Raw genomic sequence first — 16217 nt, forward strand, 5'->3', positions numbered from 1 at the left:
CAGGATCAAAGCACCAGGTGGAGTTAAATAGGGTAGCACCTAACGACTTCACCATATCACCTGATGAAGGAAACTCAGAAGCCGCAGTACCACTTTCCTCCACCAACGGAAGCTCACAGAGAGAATCAGCCGAAGTACCACTTGTGACCACAAGAGGGAGCTCTGCCACAGAATTCACAACAGGGGTCACACTTGCGAGAAACTCGCACGAGTCTCACACCTCAATACCCGATACTGCTGCCGGCACTCGGACTGGAGTGTGCGGCTGCATGTATTTCTATGTAGCTGAACGCTCTGCTCCCGAGTGCCGGCGGCAGTGCCGGGTATTGAGGTGTGAGACTAGTATGAGTTTCTCCAAAGTGTGACCCCGGCCTAACGCAGATTTTGTGTGTGTGTCTTTAACTCTTTATGTACCATTTTATTATGTTTATTACTAAACATCGGGCTTGGTGTTATCTGTCTATCCATCTATTTATAGATATATCTATAGATAAACAGATAGATCGATAGATAGATCTTTAGATAGATCTATCTATAGATCTATCTATCCTCTATCTATCTGTGTGTGTAAACATTATTCTTCAATGAAGTATGTAAATGAAGAGGTTGGACAAAAAATTATATCACAATTCTTTTTTTTTGTTAAATATATCTTTATTTCGCTTAAAAAACGCATACATATCTGCATGAAAAAAAGGCATGAAAATCCACATCAAAAACGCATCAAATTTTTACTTGACTTTTCTGCCCAGAGATGCAGAATCTGCGCAGAAAATTCCACAGGCAAATCTGCAATGTGTGGACATACCCTTATACTGCTGCTGTATAAGAAAAGTGTCTGGGGACTTTAAGCCTCTTAGTCCCAACGCGCGCGTTTCGCCCTGCTTCTTGGGGGACTTAAATACACGTATACTGTGCAAAACACACACAGAAGCACAGAAAGGAACATGCTGAGATATACCGGTCGAGTCCCATTAAACGCGGTTCCTGGCGATATCAATAACCTGATATTTTGCCTATCTCGAGACGGGCGGATTTACAAGTTCAGGTGGATGTGAATCCCAGGAAGGAGTAGAGCGACCACTGTTATGATCTGGTGATTAAGGAGCGACATGCGTCTAGCTCTGAGCAGGTGGCAACTATACTGATCGCAGTCCCTAAGCTCAACACAACACTAGACGTAGCCGTGGAATGCTCCTAACTCTGCCTAGGCATCTCATCACAGCCTAAGAGCTAACTACCCCTAAAGATAGAAGCAGGAAAACTATCTTGCCTCTGAGAAAATCCCCAAAGGATAGATTAGCCCCCCACAAATAATGACTGTGAGAGGAGAAGGAAATTACATCGTAGTATGAAACAAGATTTAGCACAGGAGGCCACTTCTAGCTAGATAGAAATAGTACAGGACAGAACGCTGTGCGGTCAGTAAAAAAAACTAGAAAAAGTCCACCGCAATGTAAAAATCTCCACACCTGACTAAAGGTGTGGAGGGCAAACTCTGCTGCCCAGAGCTTCCAGCTTAGCTGAATAGATCCATACTGAAAAGCTGGACAAATGAACAAAAACAAAGAAAGTGCTGAACAACAAAGTCCACAACAAGTGAACCGCAAAAGGACAAGCAAGGACTTAGCTTTGATGAACTGGTCAGAGAGTCAGGAAAGTCCTAAGAGCAATGACTCCAGGCAGGAACAATTGACAACTGGCATTGAATGAGGGATAAGGCCAGACTAATATAGCCGAGCCAGAAAGACGATCAGTGAAAACAGCTGCTGAAGCTAAATCCAAGAAGCAGCCATACCACTCAAAACCACAGGAGGGAGCCCAAGAGCAGAACTCACAAAAATGCTACTTACAACCACCGGAGGGAGCCCAAGAGCGGAATTCACAACAGGCCACCTTGGGTGCAGTCTGGAGTCACTGAGGACAGAGAGAGGACGTTCCAGAGTGGGATCCAGTGATATCCACGGGGTAGAAGCATCCCACCAAAACCAGTGCCACGCCGGTGTGAAGCTGATCGGGGCTGTGAGAAAATTCTAACCAGCTGGAAGAAGATTGCTGCCAGGAAGACAGCTGAAAAACATGAAAAAGCCGTGAACCAGCGTGAGCAGTCAGAGTCAGCGGTGCCGCTCATCTACCGGGCGGGGTCATCCATCTGCATGCATCAATCATTTGTCTGGGGCAGACCCGGGTCGGGAAGATAACCAAGTCCCAGTGCACCACTGCAGTGGGTCACCGTGCGCGCACTTCACCAGATTGTGGAGCCAAAATACTAGAGGCTGAGATGAGGCCTGCAGTGAGCTAGATAGGCATATATACAGTCACAGGCCACAATTACTGCCAAGATCATCATCCGGGACTTTCAGCTTCTCTGCTACATGACCTCTTTCCTCACTATTAAGGCTTCCGTGTTTGTCATGAAGTTCCAGTTCACATCTAGGTGCTGTCAGGACGCACAACAGACTTTAGGCCGAGGAGCGTTATACTTACATGATATTTCCACTTCAGCAGCGGCTACATTGGGTTATTGGTCCAGTATTCCTCTGTAGCCGGGGAAGGACCATGCTTCAGGGTTCCCTGTAATCCTACTGGGGCAGGGGGATATTGGGTTGGGGAAGAGAGTTTCTTAGAGATTTGCTGGTGCTTTGTGAACAGTGTACTTTTATTATAAGGAAAATAACTGTGTGATACGTAAAAGTCCCGACATCTGTACAGACGGCTCCTACTACATCTGTATACTGCTGATTGTTTGAAAATTTCTCCTATTTTTCAAGACCAGTAAAACTTATAGCGGGAATGAACTCATCATGTTACTGTGTAATAGCAGAGCTGTGTTTTTTCAATGGCAGGTTTGATAAAACAGTGAAATCAAGCAGCACCTTCTCCCATGAACACGGATTTTCAATTGAAATTGGTGCCTCCCTTAAATTTAAAGCTGGGGTGCCATTTATTGCTGATACTGAGGCAACTGTGCACGTAAATGCAAGCACAACCCATAACTGGAGCTTCACGGAAACCAACGAGACTCAGGTACCGTAAATTAACTCTCCCTGTCACCCGTGGCATCTGATTATCATTCTCTCTAGTCATTGTGGGTCATATCTGATTCTTTTCTTCTCCAGCCTTGGTGTTTGGTATCTGATAACCATTAAGTCTCTCCAGCCTTGGCAGGTCGTATCTGATTATCATCCTCACCAGCCATGGTGGGTGGTATCTCATTATCATCCTCACCAGCCATGGTGGTTGATTTCTGATTATCATCCTCACCAGCCATGATGGTTGATATCTGATTATCATCCTCATCAGCCATGATGGTTGATATCTGATTATCATCCTCACCAGCCATGATGGTTGATATCTGATTATCATCCTCACCAGCCATGATGGTTGATATCTGATTATCATCCTCACCAGCCATGATGGTTGATATCTGATTATCATCCGCTCCAGCCATGATGGTTGATATCTGATTATCATCCGCTCCAGCCATGATGGTTGATATCTGATTATCATCCTCACCAGCCATGATGGTTGATATCTGATTATCATCCTCATCAGCCATGATGGTTGATATCTGATTATCATCCTCACCAGCCATGATGGTTGATATCTGATTATCATCCTCACCAGCCATGATGGTTGATATCTGATTATCATCCTCACCAGCCATGATGGTTGATATCTGATTATCATCCGCTCCAGCCATGATGGTTGATATCTGATTATCATCCGCTCCAGCCATGATGGTTGATATCTGATTATCATCCTCACCAGTCATGATGGTTGATATCTGATTATCATCCGCTCCAGCCATAGTGGGTGGTATCTGATTATCATTCGATCCAGCCATGATGGTTGATATCTGATTATCATCCTCACCAGCCATGATGGTTGATATCTGATTATCATCCTCACCAGCCATGATGGTTGATATCTGATTATCATCCTCACCAGCCATGGAGGGTGGTATCTGATTATCATCAGCTCCAGCCATGGTGGGTGGTATCTGATTATCATCCTCACCAGCCATGATGGTTGATATCTGATTATCATCTTCACTATCCATGATGGTTGATATCTGATTATCATCCACTCCAGCCATGGTGGGTGGTATCTGATTATCATCCTCCCCAGTCTTGATGTTCGTTATCTGACTATTACCCTCTCCAACCTTGGTGTTTGATATCTGATTATCATCCTCTCCAGCCTTAAGATACCCTCACACTGAGCAACTTTTGAACGAGAACGATAGCGATCCGTGATGTTGCAGCGTCCTGGATAGCGATCTCGTTGTGTTTGACACGCAGCAGCGATCAGGATCCTGCTGTGACATCGCTGGTCGGAGCTAGAAGGCCAGAACTTTATTTCATCGCTGGATCACCTGCTGTCATCGCTGGATCGGCGTGTGTGACGCCGATCCAGCGATGTGTTCACTTGTAACCAGGGTAAACATCGGGTTACTAAGCGCAGGGCCGCGCTTAGTAACCCGATATTTACCCTGGTTACCATTGTAAATGTAAAAAAAAACACTACATACTCACATTCCGGTGTCTGTCACGTCCCGCGCCGTCCCGTGACGTCACCGCTGTGCTGTGCTTTACGGCTGGCGCTGACACAGTCAGTGCGGGAAGCTGACGGCGGGGGACGTGACAGACACCGGAATGTGAGTATGTAGTGTTTTTTTCTTACATTTACAATGGTAACCAGGGTAAATATCGGGTAACTAAGCGCGGCCCTGCACTTAGTTACCCGATGTTTACCCTGGTTACCCGGGGACTTCGGCATCGTTGGTCGCTGGAGAGCTGTCTGTGTGAAATCTCTCCATCGACCACACAACGACTTACCAACGATCACGGCCAGGTCGTATCGCTGGTCGTGATCGTTGGAAAGTTGCTCTGTGTGAAGGTACCTTTAGTGTTTTTTTTATCTGATTATCATCCTTTACCTCCATGGTAGATAATATCTGATTAGCATCCACTTCAGCCAATGCATGTGATATAATTTCATAGTTTTAGAGTTTAAATTGAAAACAATTATCAGTTCAGCTTACAAGGTTTCATGTTGACCTGCACAACAGCAAAAACCCCATGTGGCAGATGCTAATTGAATTGCTCCAATTTAGGAGGGAAAGTCCTTGCAGATTGCTGTTATGGCAATTAGATTAGTTCTCTGGATTTGCTGTACACCAGATAATATAGGGCACTCTTGGAATAAAGGATGAGGTGCCCAAGTAGGGTATCCAGCCCGTAAAGTACTTGGCACTCAGATAGCAATAGTTTGCACAAATACGGTTCCTTTTATTTTGCATTCATTTGTTGTTAGACGTTTTCGGTCCTGTTAGGGACCTACGTCAGAACTGAATGCTGTGGAGAAGGGGGAACACGGCTAGGCTAGCGCATGGTACTGCGAGCTGCTTGGCTAAGGTAGGCCCTGTATTGCAATACCAGCTCGCAGTACCATGCGCTAGCCTAGCCGTGTTCCCCCTTCTCCACGGCATTCAGTTCTGACGTAGGTCCCTAACAGGACCGAAAACGTTTATCAACAAATGAATGCGAAATAAAAGGAACCGTATTTGCACAAAATATTGCTGAGTGCCAAGTTTATTTGATACTGTACTTTGCTGTAGACCAAGACATTCCATTAAGGTAGAACTCCATATTATTATACCAACTTATTGAAGTGAAGGACAGCATCCAATCCAGGTGAAGATAAGAAACACTTTATTGTGCCATATGTGCAACGTTTCAACCTCAGAGGGTCTTTGTCAAGCATACATAATGATCAATATGACGGCCTTATATAGGAAGTAGATCACCACCACCTGGCAGGTCCGCCCACAAAATTTACATACATATTAACTGGTGATCATAATGATAATAAAAAATGTGTAAACTGTGTGACATACATAGTTAAAAATACATTACAGTATTACTACAAACCCCTATTATGGATAATACCTTTCATAATCATCATAGCAAGCACATGTATAAGGTCGAAAATAAATAAACAACATTGCCTGTCATATCCGAGCCTATCAGCAGGCTCAAGGGGGCCATTATAAACGCGAGCTGCCTATCACCGGGCTTGTATCACATCACTCATGGTTGACCAATCAATACCTAAGGTGAAAATCCAATCTGGGGCACCAGTACATCACCAGCCGCACGCAGTAGAGCCAATCCAGGCTCCATATCTGCTTACCTGGAAACGCCTCCCAGGCTGATCACAACACCTCACGTTCGTGGCATTCAGGTTCCCCACTAGAGGCAAGAGCCCTGGAACCAGTGCGCACATCCGCCGGCTCCACGGTAACGCAAAGCATGAAAATAACATGCAGCGTCACCCCGGACCGCCGAGAGACACGCCCACCGGTGCCAACACCCGCCCCACGTAAGAAAGTCAATCAAGGCTCACATCAACCACAACGCCCCCATGTCAGTCACATGACTGACCAACGCTGACGTCCACAGCTCACCTGACGCACCGTTGAGGGAAGGAGTCCCCGACCAAGTGAGCACGCCCACCAGCTCCCCGGCGACGCATACACAACATGCAGCGCCGCCTTAGACAGCCGAAGGGCACGCCCACCGGCCGCAAGCTCCACCCCCCACAGAGCAAGCCAGATTACATCAATAAGGAACACACATCCACCGGTTCCCCAGCGACGTATGCACAACATGCAGAGCCGCCCGAGATAGCCGAAGGGCACGCCCACACATAATAGGCTAGACTACGGATCCACCAGTACCACTCCAAAGTACAAATGTGCGTGCCAACAGACCTTCAAGGCGTATGAAGCAGCATATAATGATATTCTACTCCCTAAACCACATGGAAAAGAGGGAGAGGACGGCTAACTCAAATGATCCCCGAACCTATATCACAGATTAAAGATTGGCTAAAAATAGCCCAATCCACTCTAATAAGAGATAACTACATCAGAAAAAGGTTCGTTAACATGAACCGTCCCCTATAGTATATCGCCATATCCTTAGCAATGTATTAAGTTACCATAAATGGGAACACTCCAAGACAAGTAAAAAGCCCATTGATCAAATGGACAAGGGACAGAAAAATTCATCATACACTACTCCACATGGCCCAAAAGGTCATCCTAAGGGATAGAGTAAACTGTATCACCAATCACCATTTAAAAACAAGCTATACAGATGCGAACCCCACAAACCATACAATGCTAGATTAAGAAACACATAACAGAAGATTGTAGTCAACATTCAACCCTCCAGGCTGACGAGAGCCCAATTTCGATATCCATCTAAGTTCTTTTTTCTTTAATATTTTAACCCTGTCTCCACCCCTACGGAGAGGAGGCACACCATCAATCACCCTGAAACGTAATTGGCTGACTGAGTGTCCACTCTCTATAAAGTGTTTGGGTATCGGTAAATCCACCATCTTGGTTCTAATGGTGCTTTTGTGCTTGCTAATGCACGCTTTTATTTCCATGGTGGTCTCCCCCACATATGTAAGTCCACAAGGACAGACAATAAGATAAACAACAAAGCTTGAGGTACAAGTGTACCTCCCCCTGATGGAAAACCTCTGGCCCGTGCGAGGATGATTAAAAAAATCTCCCTTAATCATATTGCCACAACACGCACATCCCAAACAGGGAAAATTGCCAAACTTCGGGGGGGCCAAAGTCCTCTGCAAACTAACTACCGTTGAACCAATATCAGATTTAACTAATTTATCTTTCAAATTGCGCCCTCTTTTATACGACAAAATTGGTGGTAGGGTAAGTTCCTCAATGTCAGGTAAACCTTGTTGTTAAATATGCCAATGTTTCAAGATCATATTTTTCACATGCCCACTGGCTGTACTAGAGGTAGACACAAAGGGAATCCGCTTGTCTCTAACCCTGCTTTTCTTCTCCCTTACAACTGCTCTAGATGTCTCTTTAGCCCTCTCGACATGTTTTCTAACTCCAATTTCAGGATAACCTCGATTTAAAAATTTACTGCACATCTCATCTAATCTAGAATCGAGGCGCGTGTCATCCGCCACAATCTTTCTAACTCTAAGCATCTGGCTCCAAGGTAACGATTCGACCATGCTCCTTGGATGATGACTGTTAAATTGTAGCACGCTGTTCCTATCTGTGCTTTTCACGTATAGATCAGTCCTCAAAGAAGCCCCAACCTTATATACTACTGTGTCTAAAAATTGAACTTGCTCCTGAGAGTGTGTGATTGTAAAACTGAGTTCTGGAAAAATATTGTTTAACTCATGGTGAAAATCCAAGAGTTCACTAAGGGGCCCCTCCCAGACTGCAAACACATCATCGATGTAGCGTCACCAGGCCCGGACCCGGGGCCAAAACTGGGAGACATACACGTACTGGTCCTCAAGTACCGCCATATAGATATTAGCATAAGTGGGGGCCACATTGGACCCCATGGCGGTACCTCTCAGCTGCAGGTAGTAGTCATCCCCAAACAGGAAATAATTCCTTCTGAGGATGAACTCCAGCAGCTGGAGGACCAAACGTGCACGGCCCGGCCCCACGTCCGAGCCCGATAGCGCCACATCAATGGCTGCCAGGCCTCTATCATGGTCTATGGAGGTGTACAATGAGACCACATCGAAAGACACCAAAAACGTTTCAGCTGTAACATTCAAGTCCTCAATTTTATTCAGAAAATCATCCGTATCACGAATATATGACTTCGCCCCTGAGGCAAACTTCGATAACACTTTATCAAGAAAGATCGATACTTTATTGAAAATGGAGCCACGGCCTGACACAATCGGCCGGCCCTGAGGATTAAAATAATCTTTATGGATTTTGGGCAAAACATATATCAAAGGCCTAACCGGGCAATCCGTAATTAAATATTCAGACAGCTTAGAGTCAATCAGGCCATCCATCAGGGCCTCATTGACCATAAGCTGCAGTACTTTCTGGAAACGTGGTATAGGATCCCCTGACAATTTACAGTAGACATCAGTGTCAGCTAATTGGCGCACTATCTCTGCTTTGTATTTATCAGAATCCATTACAACCACCGCCCCACCTTTATCGGCGGCCTTGATTGTAATGGATGTAATCATAGAGAGGTTGTCTAGGGCTCTCTTTTCCGCTCTGGTAAGATTATGCTGACCACGATTCCTATGTGTCCTTCTTAGTGTCTCAAACTCTTTATCAACCAATTGAATAAAAGCCTCAACTACATGGGTTTTAGTAGGTGGCTGAAACACACTTTTGTTATATAGACCAACACCCTGTAGGGTAAACATATCACTAACACCCACATCAACTGGACTTATTGTGTATTGTTCTCTATCTGCAAAAAAAGATGTTAAGCGACACCTCCTAAAAAAAGCAAATAGATCAGTCTCAAGCTCAAACCAGTCTGGTAAATTTGTGGGGCAAAACGATAGACCCTTTTCCAAGACACTCAGTTCAATTGTAGATAAAGTCACAGAGGAAATATTCACCACAAGAGTTCTATCTTTCAATTGTTGAATCTCCGTTTCTCCTCTCCGTTCTTCTGTTTCATTGCTGTGTTCCGTGTCATTCTCGGTCCTTGCTTTGCTCCTCTGGTGTTTCCTGCCACCCCTCCGATATTTCCTCCCGGGATGGTATCTATCGGAGACTCTTTCTCTAAAAAATGCGTGGACGTTGAAGCTCCCACATTTGAGTCATCAGTGGAGTCAGACTCCCCAGTAGTGAAACCAAATTGTTGTTTGCCCTCCAGGGCTCTCCTTCGTCGACGTGTTTGAAAGGTTCTGTTGTTCCTATACGAGGATGACTGTTTCCCCATGTGCCATGGAAAAACTCGTCCAGTTTTATAATCCTCATTATCACGGAACCACTTAGACCTTTTTGTGCTTTCATTGTCTGCACGAAATTTGGACAGATTAACGTTCAACCGTGTCATGTAAGTACTCATATCTGCCGCAGTTAGATGAGCTTTAAGTAGCTGTTCACATTCAACGATATTTCTTTTAAGAGTCTCTATTTCTTTGCTTAAGAACTCAATATTCAACAGCATCAAATCAAAGCAGTACTTATTCGTTATAGATTCAAATCTCGAGCAAAACAGCACATTCTCTGACATAAGTGTAGGCCGGAGATGTGGACGCAGCCCACGTGGTATCCTATGTACCTTATAGTATTCGGTCAAAGTTGAGACATGTAGTTCCAATGAAATCAACCTCCGTTTCTCGTTTTCGTATTTCCTTTTCAACATGTCGCCTGAAGGTACACTCAAGAAAGTCACATCTGTCTGCGCAGCATTAATGATTCGTGCGGCATCATCATCCGTATAGGAAAAAATGCTACTGGCACCATCCAGTTCACCCATATCTGGATTAAGATTAGATTCAGCCATAGTTCACAGGTGCACGCCAGCCAAGGATCCAAACACAGTCCAAATAATGCAATGGCGGCCGACAGCACTACTGCAGCATAAAATGGATTGGATGCTGTCCTTCACTTCAATACGTTGGTATGTACCTCTCCACTTGGGTCCTGTGGAGTTAGGACGAGCAACCATTTTATGCTGCAGTAGTGCTGTCGGCCGCCATTGCATTATTTGGTCCATATTATTATAATAATAATAATAATAATAATTTTATTTATATAGCGCCAACATATTCCGCAGCGCTTTACAAATTATAGAGGGGACTTGTACATACAATAGACATTACAGCATAACAGAAATACAGTTCAAAACAGATACCAAGAGGAGTGAGGGCCCTGCTCGTAAGCTTACAAACTATGAGGAAAAGGGGAGACACGAGAGGTGGATGGTAACAATTGCTATAGTTATTCGGACCAGCCATAGTGTAAGGCTTGGGTGTTCATGTAAAGCTGCATGAACCAGTTAATTAATTTTTTTTTTTTTTTTTTTTAGTATAGGCCACACAGGGATCGTTAGGTTAATGCATTGAGGCGGTAGGCCAGTCTGAACAAATGAGTTTTTAGGGCACGCTTAAAACTGTGGGGATTGGGGATTAATCGTATTATCCTAGGTAGTGCATTCCAAAGAATCGGCGCAGCACGTGTAAAGTCTTGGAGACGGGAGTGGGAGGTTCTGATTATTGAGGATGCTAACCTGAGGTCATCAGCGGAGTGGAGGGCACGGGTAGGGTGGTAGACTGAGACCAGAGAGGAGATGTAGGGTGGTGCTGAGCCATGGAGTGCTTTATGGATGAGGGTAGTAGTTTTGTACTGGATTCTTGAGTGGATGGGTAACCAGTGTAATGACTGGCACAAGGTAGAGGCATCGGTGTAACGGTTGGTGAGGAATATGATCCTGGCAGCAGCATTCAGGACAGATTGGAGCGGGGACTAATTATAGTCACAATCCAAAGTATGTTCATTTACTTTGACTTTCATCAAATATATGGATAGTGCAGTGAGAATCGTAGCTATAGATTGATGCACTGATGGGGTAAAGCGGCGTTACCACATAGCTGAAAAACACCTACAGAATCCAGAACCCAAAACCTGTAATGTTATATTTTTTCATGGAAGATATTCCAGACCTTCTTGAACTTCTTTGATGAATCGCCCATTGCACCACGTTGTGGCGGAGAGTTCCATAGTTTCACTGCTCATCCAGTAAAGAACCTTTACTCTCATTACTCGCAGAGTAAATAATCCATAGTCTCACTGCTTGTGCAGCGCCCCAGCGTCCTGGTCGCTGCAGTAATATCATTCTCCTCTAGGGGGAGTGATGTTACGTTTGGAGGCAATAAAGGAGATCTCTTTGCCAGGTACCACAAACATACAACACATTTCATACGCCAGTCCACCAGGGGGAGCTATGCTCCTATTTATTAGGGCACTCTTCACAATTAGGTAAAACTGGTGGTCTGGATAGGAAGTTAGTCAGACGCTGACTGAGCTTGGCTCAGGACAGTTGCTATCTGAGCTCCGCTCAGGTAGTTGGTCCCTGACAGGGGTGGGATCCTGTCAGAGGCCTAGACCGAAGGCCACGGAGCTGCGCCTTCCCCACGTGTGGCAACCCCTAAGAAAGAGACACGAACAGAGAACTGTAGAGAGTGAGAAGAAGTGATAGCAAAAGAAGAGGAAACCAGAAGGAGTTCTGCCTTGCACAGGCTGCCTCCTTCTGAGGCGCAGGATCCGGTAGCCGGTACACTGAGGGAGCAACAGTCCTTTATGCCTTGCTCCAGAGACCGGCAGTACAGCTAATTTCAAGTTACTGATCCGCCCAATACCCAGGAGGCTCAGTGGCAACTTATGGGGGCTGGGGTGTGCTAGAGTTCCTGCCTCAGGCCACCAGTCATACGGGTTTGTCCTATCCATCTGGGGACAGAGAAAAAGACATAACATCTAGAACATCTACAACAGTTGTGAGGACCTTATGAGAGGCTCAGCAGTGAGGTACTGCAACACCCAGGTGCTAGAGGAAGGCTACAGATTTCCACCTGGATAAGGGGACTCTGGATTTGTCTCCAAACCAGCCGGACTCTGCTTGCCCTGTGATCTGGTGCTCTGGACTGTGGATGCTGAAGTCTTCAGTAAAAAGGTAAAGAGACTGCAACCTTGTGTCCTCGTTATTCACTGTGCCTTACATCATCCACCATCCACCATCCACACTCTGGGAAGACCTGGGGACATACTTCACCTGTGGGAAGGTATACCATCTAGCTGCCATAACATCACCCCAGCGGACCCCTAAGCAGCGTCGGTCACCCTGACCGAATACCACAGGTGGTGTCATGAACATTATCCCTTTGAAGACCTTTCCCTTTTACAACGGACCTCCCGAGGGCCACAGACTGGGTCAGCCACCGTGACATCCCTCTGAGAACCGAAGGACCCGGTACCGAGAACCCCACTGCCCTACAGGGGCGATCCAACCTTGGCGTCATGAACAGGATCTACTTAAGCCTGAAAAATAGGGTCATGTGTGCCTAAAAACTGTGCCAGAATTGTACTTGAACTGTGATTTATTGAAGAACTGTGTATTGCCATTTACCGCCAAAATTCCTGCCAAAACCGCCACCATTATAGCACCACGAGGAGCGCAGGAGAAGAAGGGCGTACCAACATGGGAGGAGACTACCAAAAAGGCGCCAGAAGTGATGAACACCCCCTCCGACTACTGCTACCAGATGAAGACGTGCCCAGCAGCCAAGGAGGTCCGCCTCCTTATTTGCCGTGGCGGGAACAAGGAGAAGGAGCCCCGCCCCCAGAAAATGGAGGAGCAGCGTGAATGTGCGGCCACAGATCTGGGAGCAGAGATGGCGACCAGCGGGTACCTGAAAGACGACGAAGTGACCCAGGACCATCCCAGGCGACCGGAGGCGAACCCGAACCACTGCTGGAAGATCCGGACTTCTTGGATCCACAGGTGGAGGAGCCGAACCACCAACCCCCGGGCGCGGAGCCGACAGTAGTGAAGAAATGGAAGTCGGAGCTGTGCAGGAAGATCGCACTGGAAGAATCGCAGTCCGGGCAGCAGCAGACTCCAGTGTCCTCATCGGTGGAACCACATCAGACGCAGGTACAGAAAACGCTCCTGCCCCACCGACCGATCCTGCTCTAGTGACCGCTATTCACCCAGCTTCTGATCCCGCTTCAGTGACCGCTCCTTGCCCAGACTGTGACCAAACATCAGACGTCGCTCCAGTTCCAGCGACTCCCCGCACCACTGACAAGACAACATTCCCGTGCCTAGCTACCGAGGCCATACCGCTGGACGTGAGCCCTGAGGGAGTGATCTTCCGCTGGGACGCCGTGAGAGACGGGTTGAACGGGTCCTATATCGCAATCCTCACCTGGGAGGAGTACAAACAATGATTACTCTTACACTGGAAAGACCGAAGGGAGAAGGAGCAGAATGCCCAACATAAAGTGCAGAATCATAAAACCAAACGCTGTAATAGAAGTCCAGCGAAACGAGGGATAGTTGCAGCCTTTCACCCGAAAAGGGGTTGGGGCTTCATTCAGGAACCGGGACTGCAGACAGTAGTCTATGTAACCTGCCGTGTTGTGGAATCCCATCTCTGGGAAGGTCATCCTGCCCGAGATTTGTGTCGAGGGGATCACGTAACATACACCCGCCACAGGAGTGAGAAAGGTTGGTACGCCAAGAACGTTGAACGATGTGCACCTGCAGTAGCGCCACCTGCTGCCACAAACGAGACTATCAGTGCTACCCCTCTAATCTCTGAACCAGCAGCTCCTCAAACCAACACTACTACTACTGTGTGCATATCTACCACTATTGGACCTGCTGCTGTGGCCAATGCTAAAGCTGACATCCGTACTCAGGCTACACAAACTCTAATAGCATCTAATGAATTGACAATACATGAGAAGCGAACCCATGACGTCTACTTGGAACCAGAAGAAGATCCAGACACCCACCTTCCTAAGCCAGGAAGCGTTCGATGCCGGCTGGTGCCTTGAAGATTATTACAATAGAAGAAATCTGAACTGAATGTAAATAGTTACTAAACTTTCCTTATTCTGCTTTAAACCCGTCCAGGTTTATTTCTTAAAGGGGTCTCATGTTTAAAGGGATCCTCAGTTTGCCCAAGTTTCATCATTGCCTTAAAAACGTTTGAATCATGGAGGGTGAATGATTCACAAACTGTCCTGGTAAATAGTTGGCACCTTCTTAAGGGTGCTTCCTACTGGTTTTACAAAGGGGGCATTTACAGAGACTGCCTCCAATAGAAACTGCTACTAATCTTGTGAGAAATATTTTGCTTTTCAGACCTGAAGAAAAACCTGTTGGTGTGGCAGAATGCCGGGTCATGATACATGTCTTGTAGCCCACCCAAGACCAACGTTGGGGGGGTTCATCACGGGTCCCTCGCATCACGTCACCTTTGTTGCTAAACTGACTTGAATCTTGATGTGATTAATACTTTGCACTACCTCAGAAAAGACTTGAGATTGCCCTTAAAGGGAATGTTCATTTGTTGCACTTTGCCTTAAAGTGATAATGTTTGAAAGTATTGAGTAGTTAGATAGAATTGTGTTTGCATAGTCAATAGAATGTAGTTAACAGTATAGAGTTAAAAGTTAGATAGTCTGAGATTATGTACTTTGAATAAACTGAAGAAAATGCAGTGAGCCCGTGGGGGGTTGATAGATTGTTCTGCATTTAATTAAAGTGAACCCGTGGGGGTTAGTTAGTTAGTTAGTTAATTAGTTAGTGAAAAAGTTTTGCACTTAGAAAGGAATAATTGTTTTGCACTTGAATAAAAATAAAATGTTTGCCTTTGCACTTGATAGATAGTATACCTGTAAAGGTAATTACAATTCATAGTTAGTTAATATATTGTTGCTAAAATGTTCCATCCATAGAAGTAGGCCGGCACTGCAAATATGTTCTCGTTTGTGACGTTCAAGTGTTCTCACCTCTCATAAAGGGAAGCTTAGTATACAGTTATATGAAAAAGTTTGGGCACCCCTATTAATCTTAAGCTTAATGTTTTATAAAAATTTTTTTTTTTTGCAAAAGCTATTTCAGTTTCATATATCTAATAACTGTTGGACACAGTAATGTTTCTGCCTTGAAATAAGGTTTATTGTACTAACAGAAAATGTGCAATCTGCATTCAAACAAAATTTGACAGGTGCATAAGTATGGGCACCCTTATCATTTTCTTGTTTTAAATACTCCTGCCTACTTTTTACTGACTTACTAAAGCACTTTTTTTTGTTTTCTAACCTCATTGAGCTTTGAACTTCATAGCCAGGTGTATGCAATCATGAGAAAAGCTACTTAAAGTGGCCGCTTGCAAGTTAGTAACATAGTAACATAGTTAGTAAGGCCGAAAAAAGACATTTGTCCATCCAGTTCAGCCTATATTCCATCATAATAAATACCCAGATCTACGTCCTTCTACAGAACCTAATAATTGTATGATACAATATTGTTCTGCTCCAGGAAGACATCCAGGCCTCTCTTGAACCCCTCGACTGAGTTCGCCATCACCACCTCCTCAGGCAAGCAATTCCAGATTCTCACTGCCCTAACAGTAAAGAATCCTCTTCTATGTTGGTGGAAAAACCTTCTCTCCTCCAGACGCAAAGAATGCCCCCTTGTGCCCGTCACCTTCCTTGGTATAAACAGATCCTCAGCGAGATATTTGTATTGTCCCCTTATATACTTATACATGGTTATTAGATCGCCCCTCAGTCGTCTTTTTTCTAGACTAAATAATCCTAATTTCGCTAATCTATCTGGGTATTGTAGTTCTCC

The 16217-nt window shown here is 45.4% G+C and overlaps 1 protein-coding gene across 1 annotated transcript in view; it reads left to right on the top strand.

The window, feature by feature from the left end:
* The window catches only part of LOC138657336 (uncharacterized), an 80461-nt gene that overhangs the window by 55832 nt on the left and 8412 nt on the right, over positions 1 to 16217 (top strand). Inside the window, exon 4 of the mRNA XM_069745073.1 lies at positions 2847 to 3027. Within this exon, the coding sequence (XP_069601174.1) occupies positions 2847 to 3027 (181 nt within the window). The remainder of the gene's footprint in view (positions 1 to 2846; positions 3028 to 16217) is intronic.

Source organism: Ranitomeya imitator, chromosome 1 (assembly GCF_032444005.1).
Source record: "Ranitomeya imitator isolate aRanImi1 chromosome 1, aRanImi1.pri, whole genome shotgun sequence".
In the NCBI taxonomy this organism is placed as follows: Eukaryota; Metazoa; Chordata; class Amphibia; order Anura; family Dendrobatidae; genus Ranitomeya; species Ranitomeya imitator.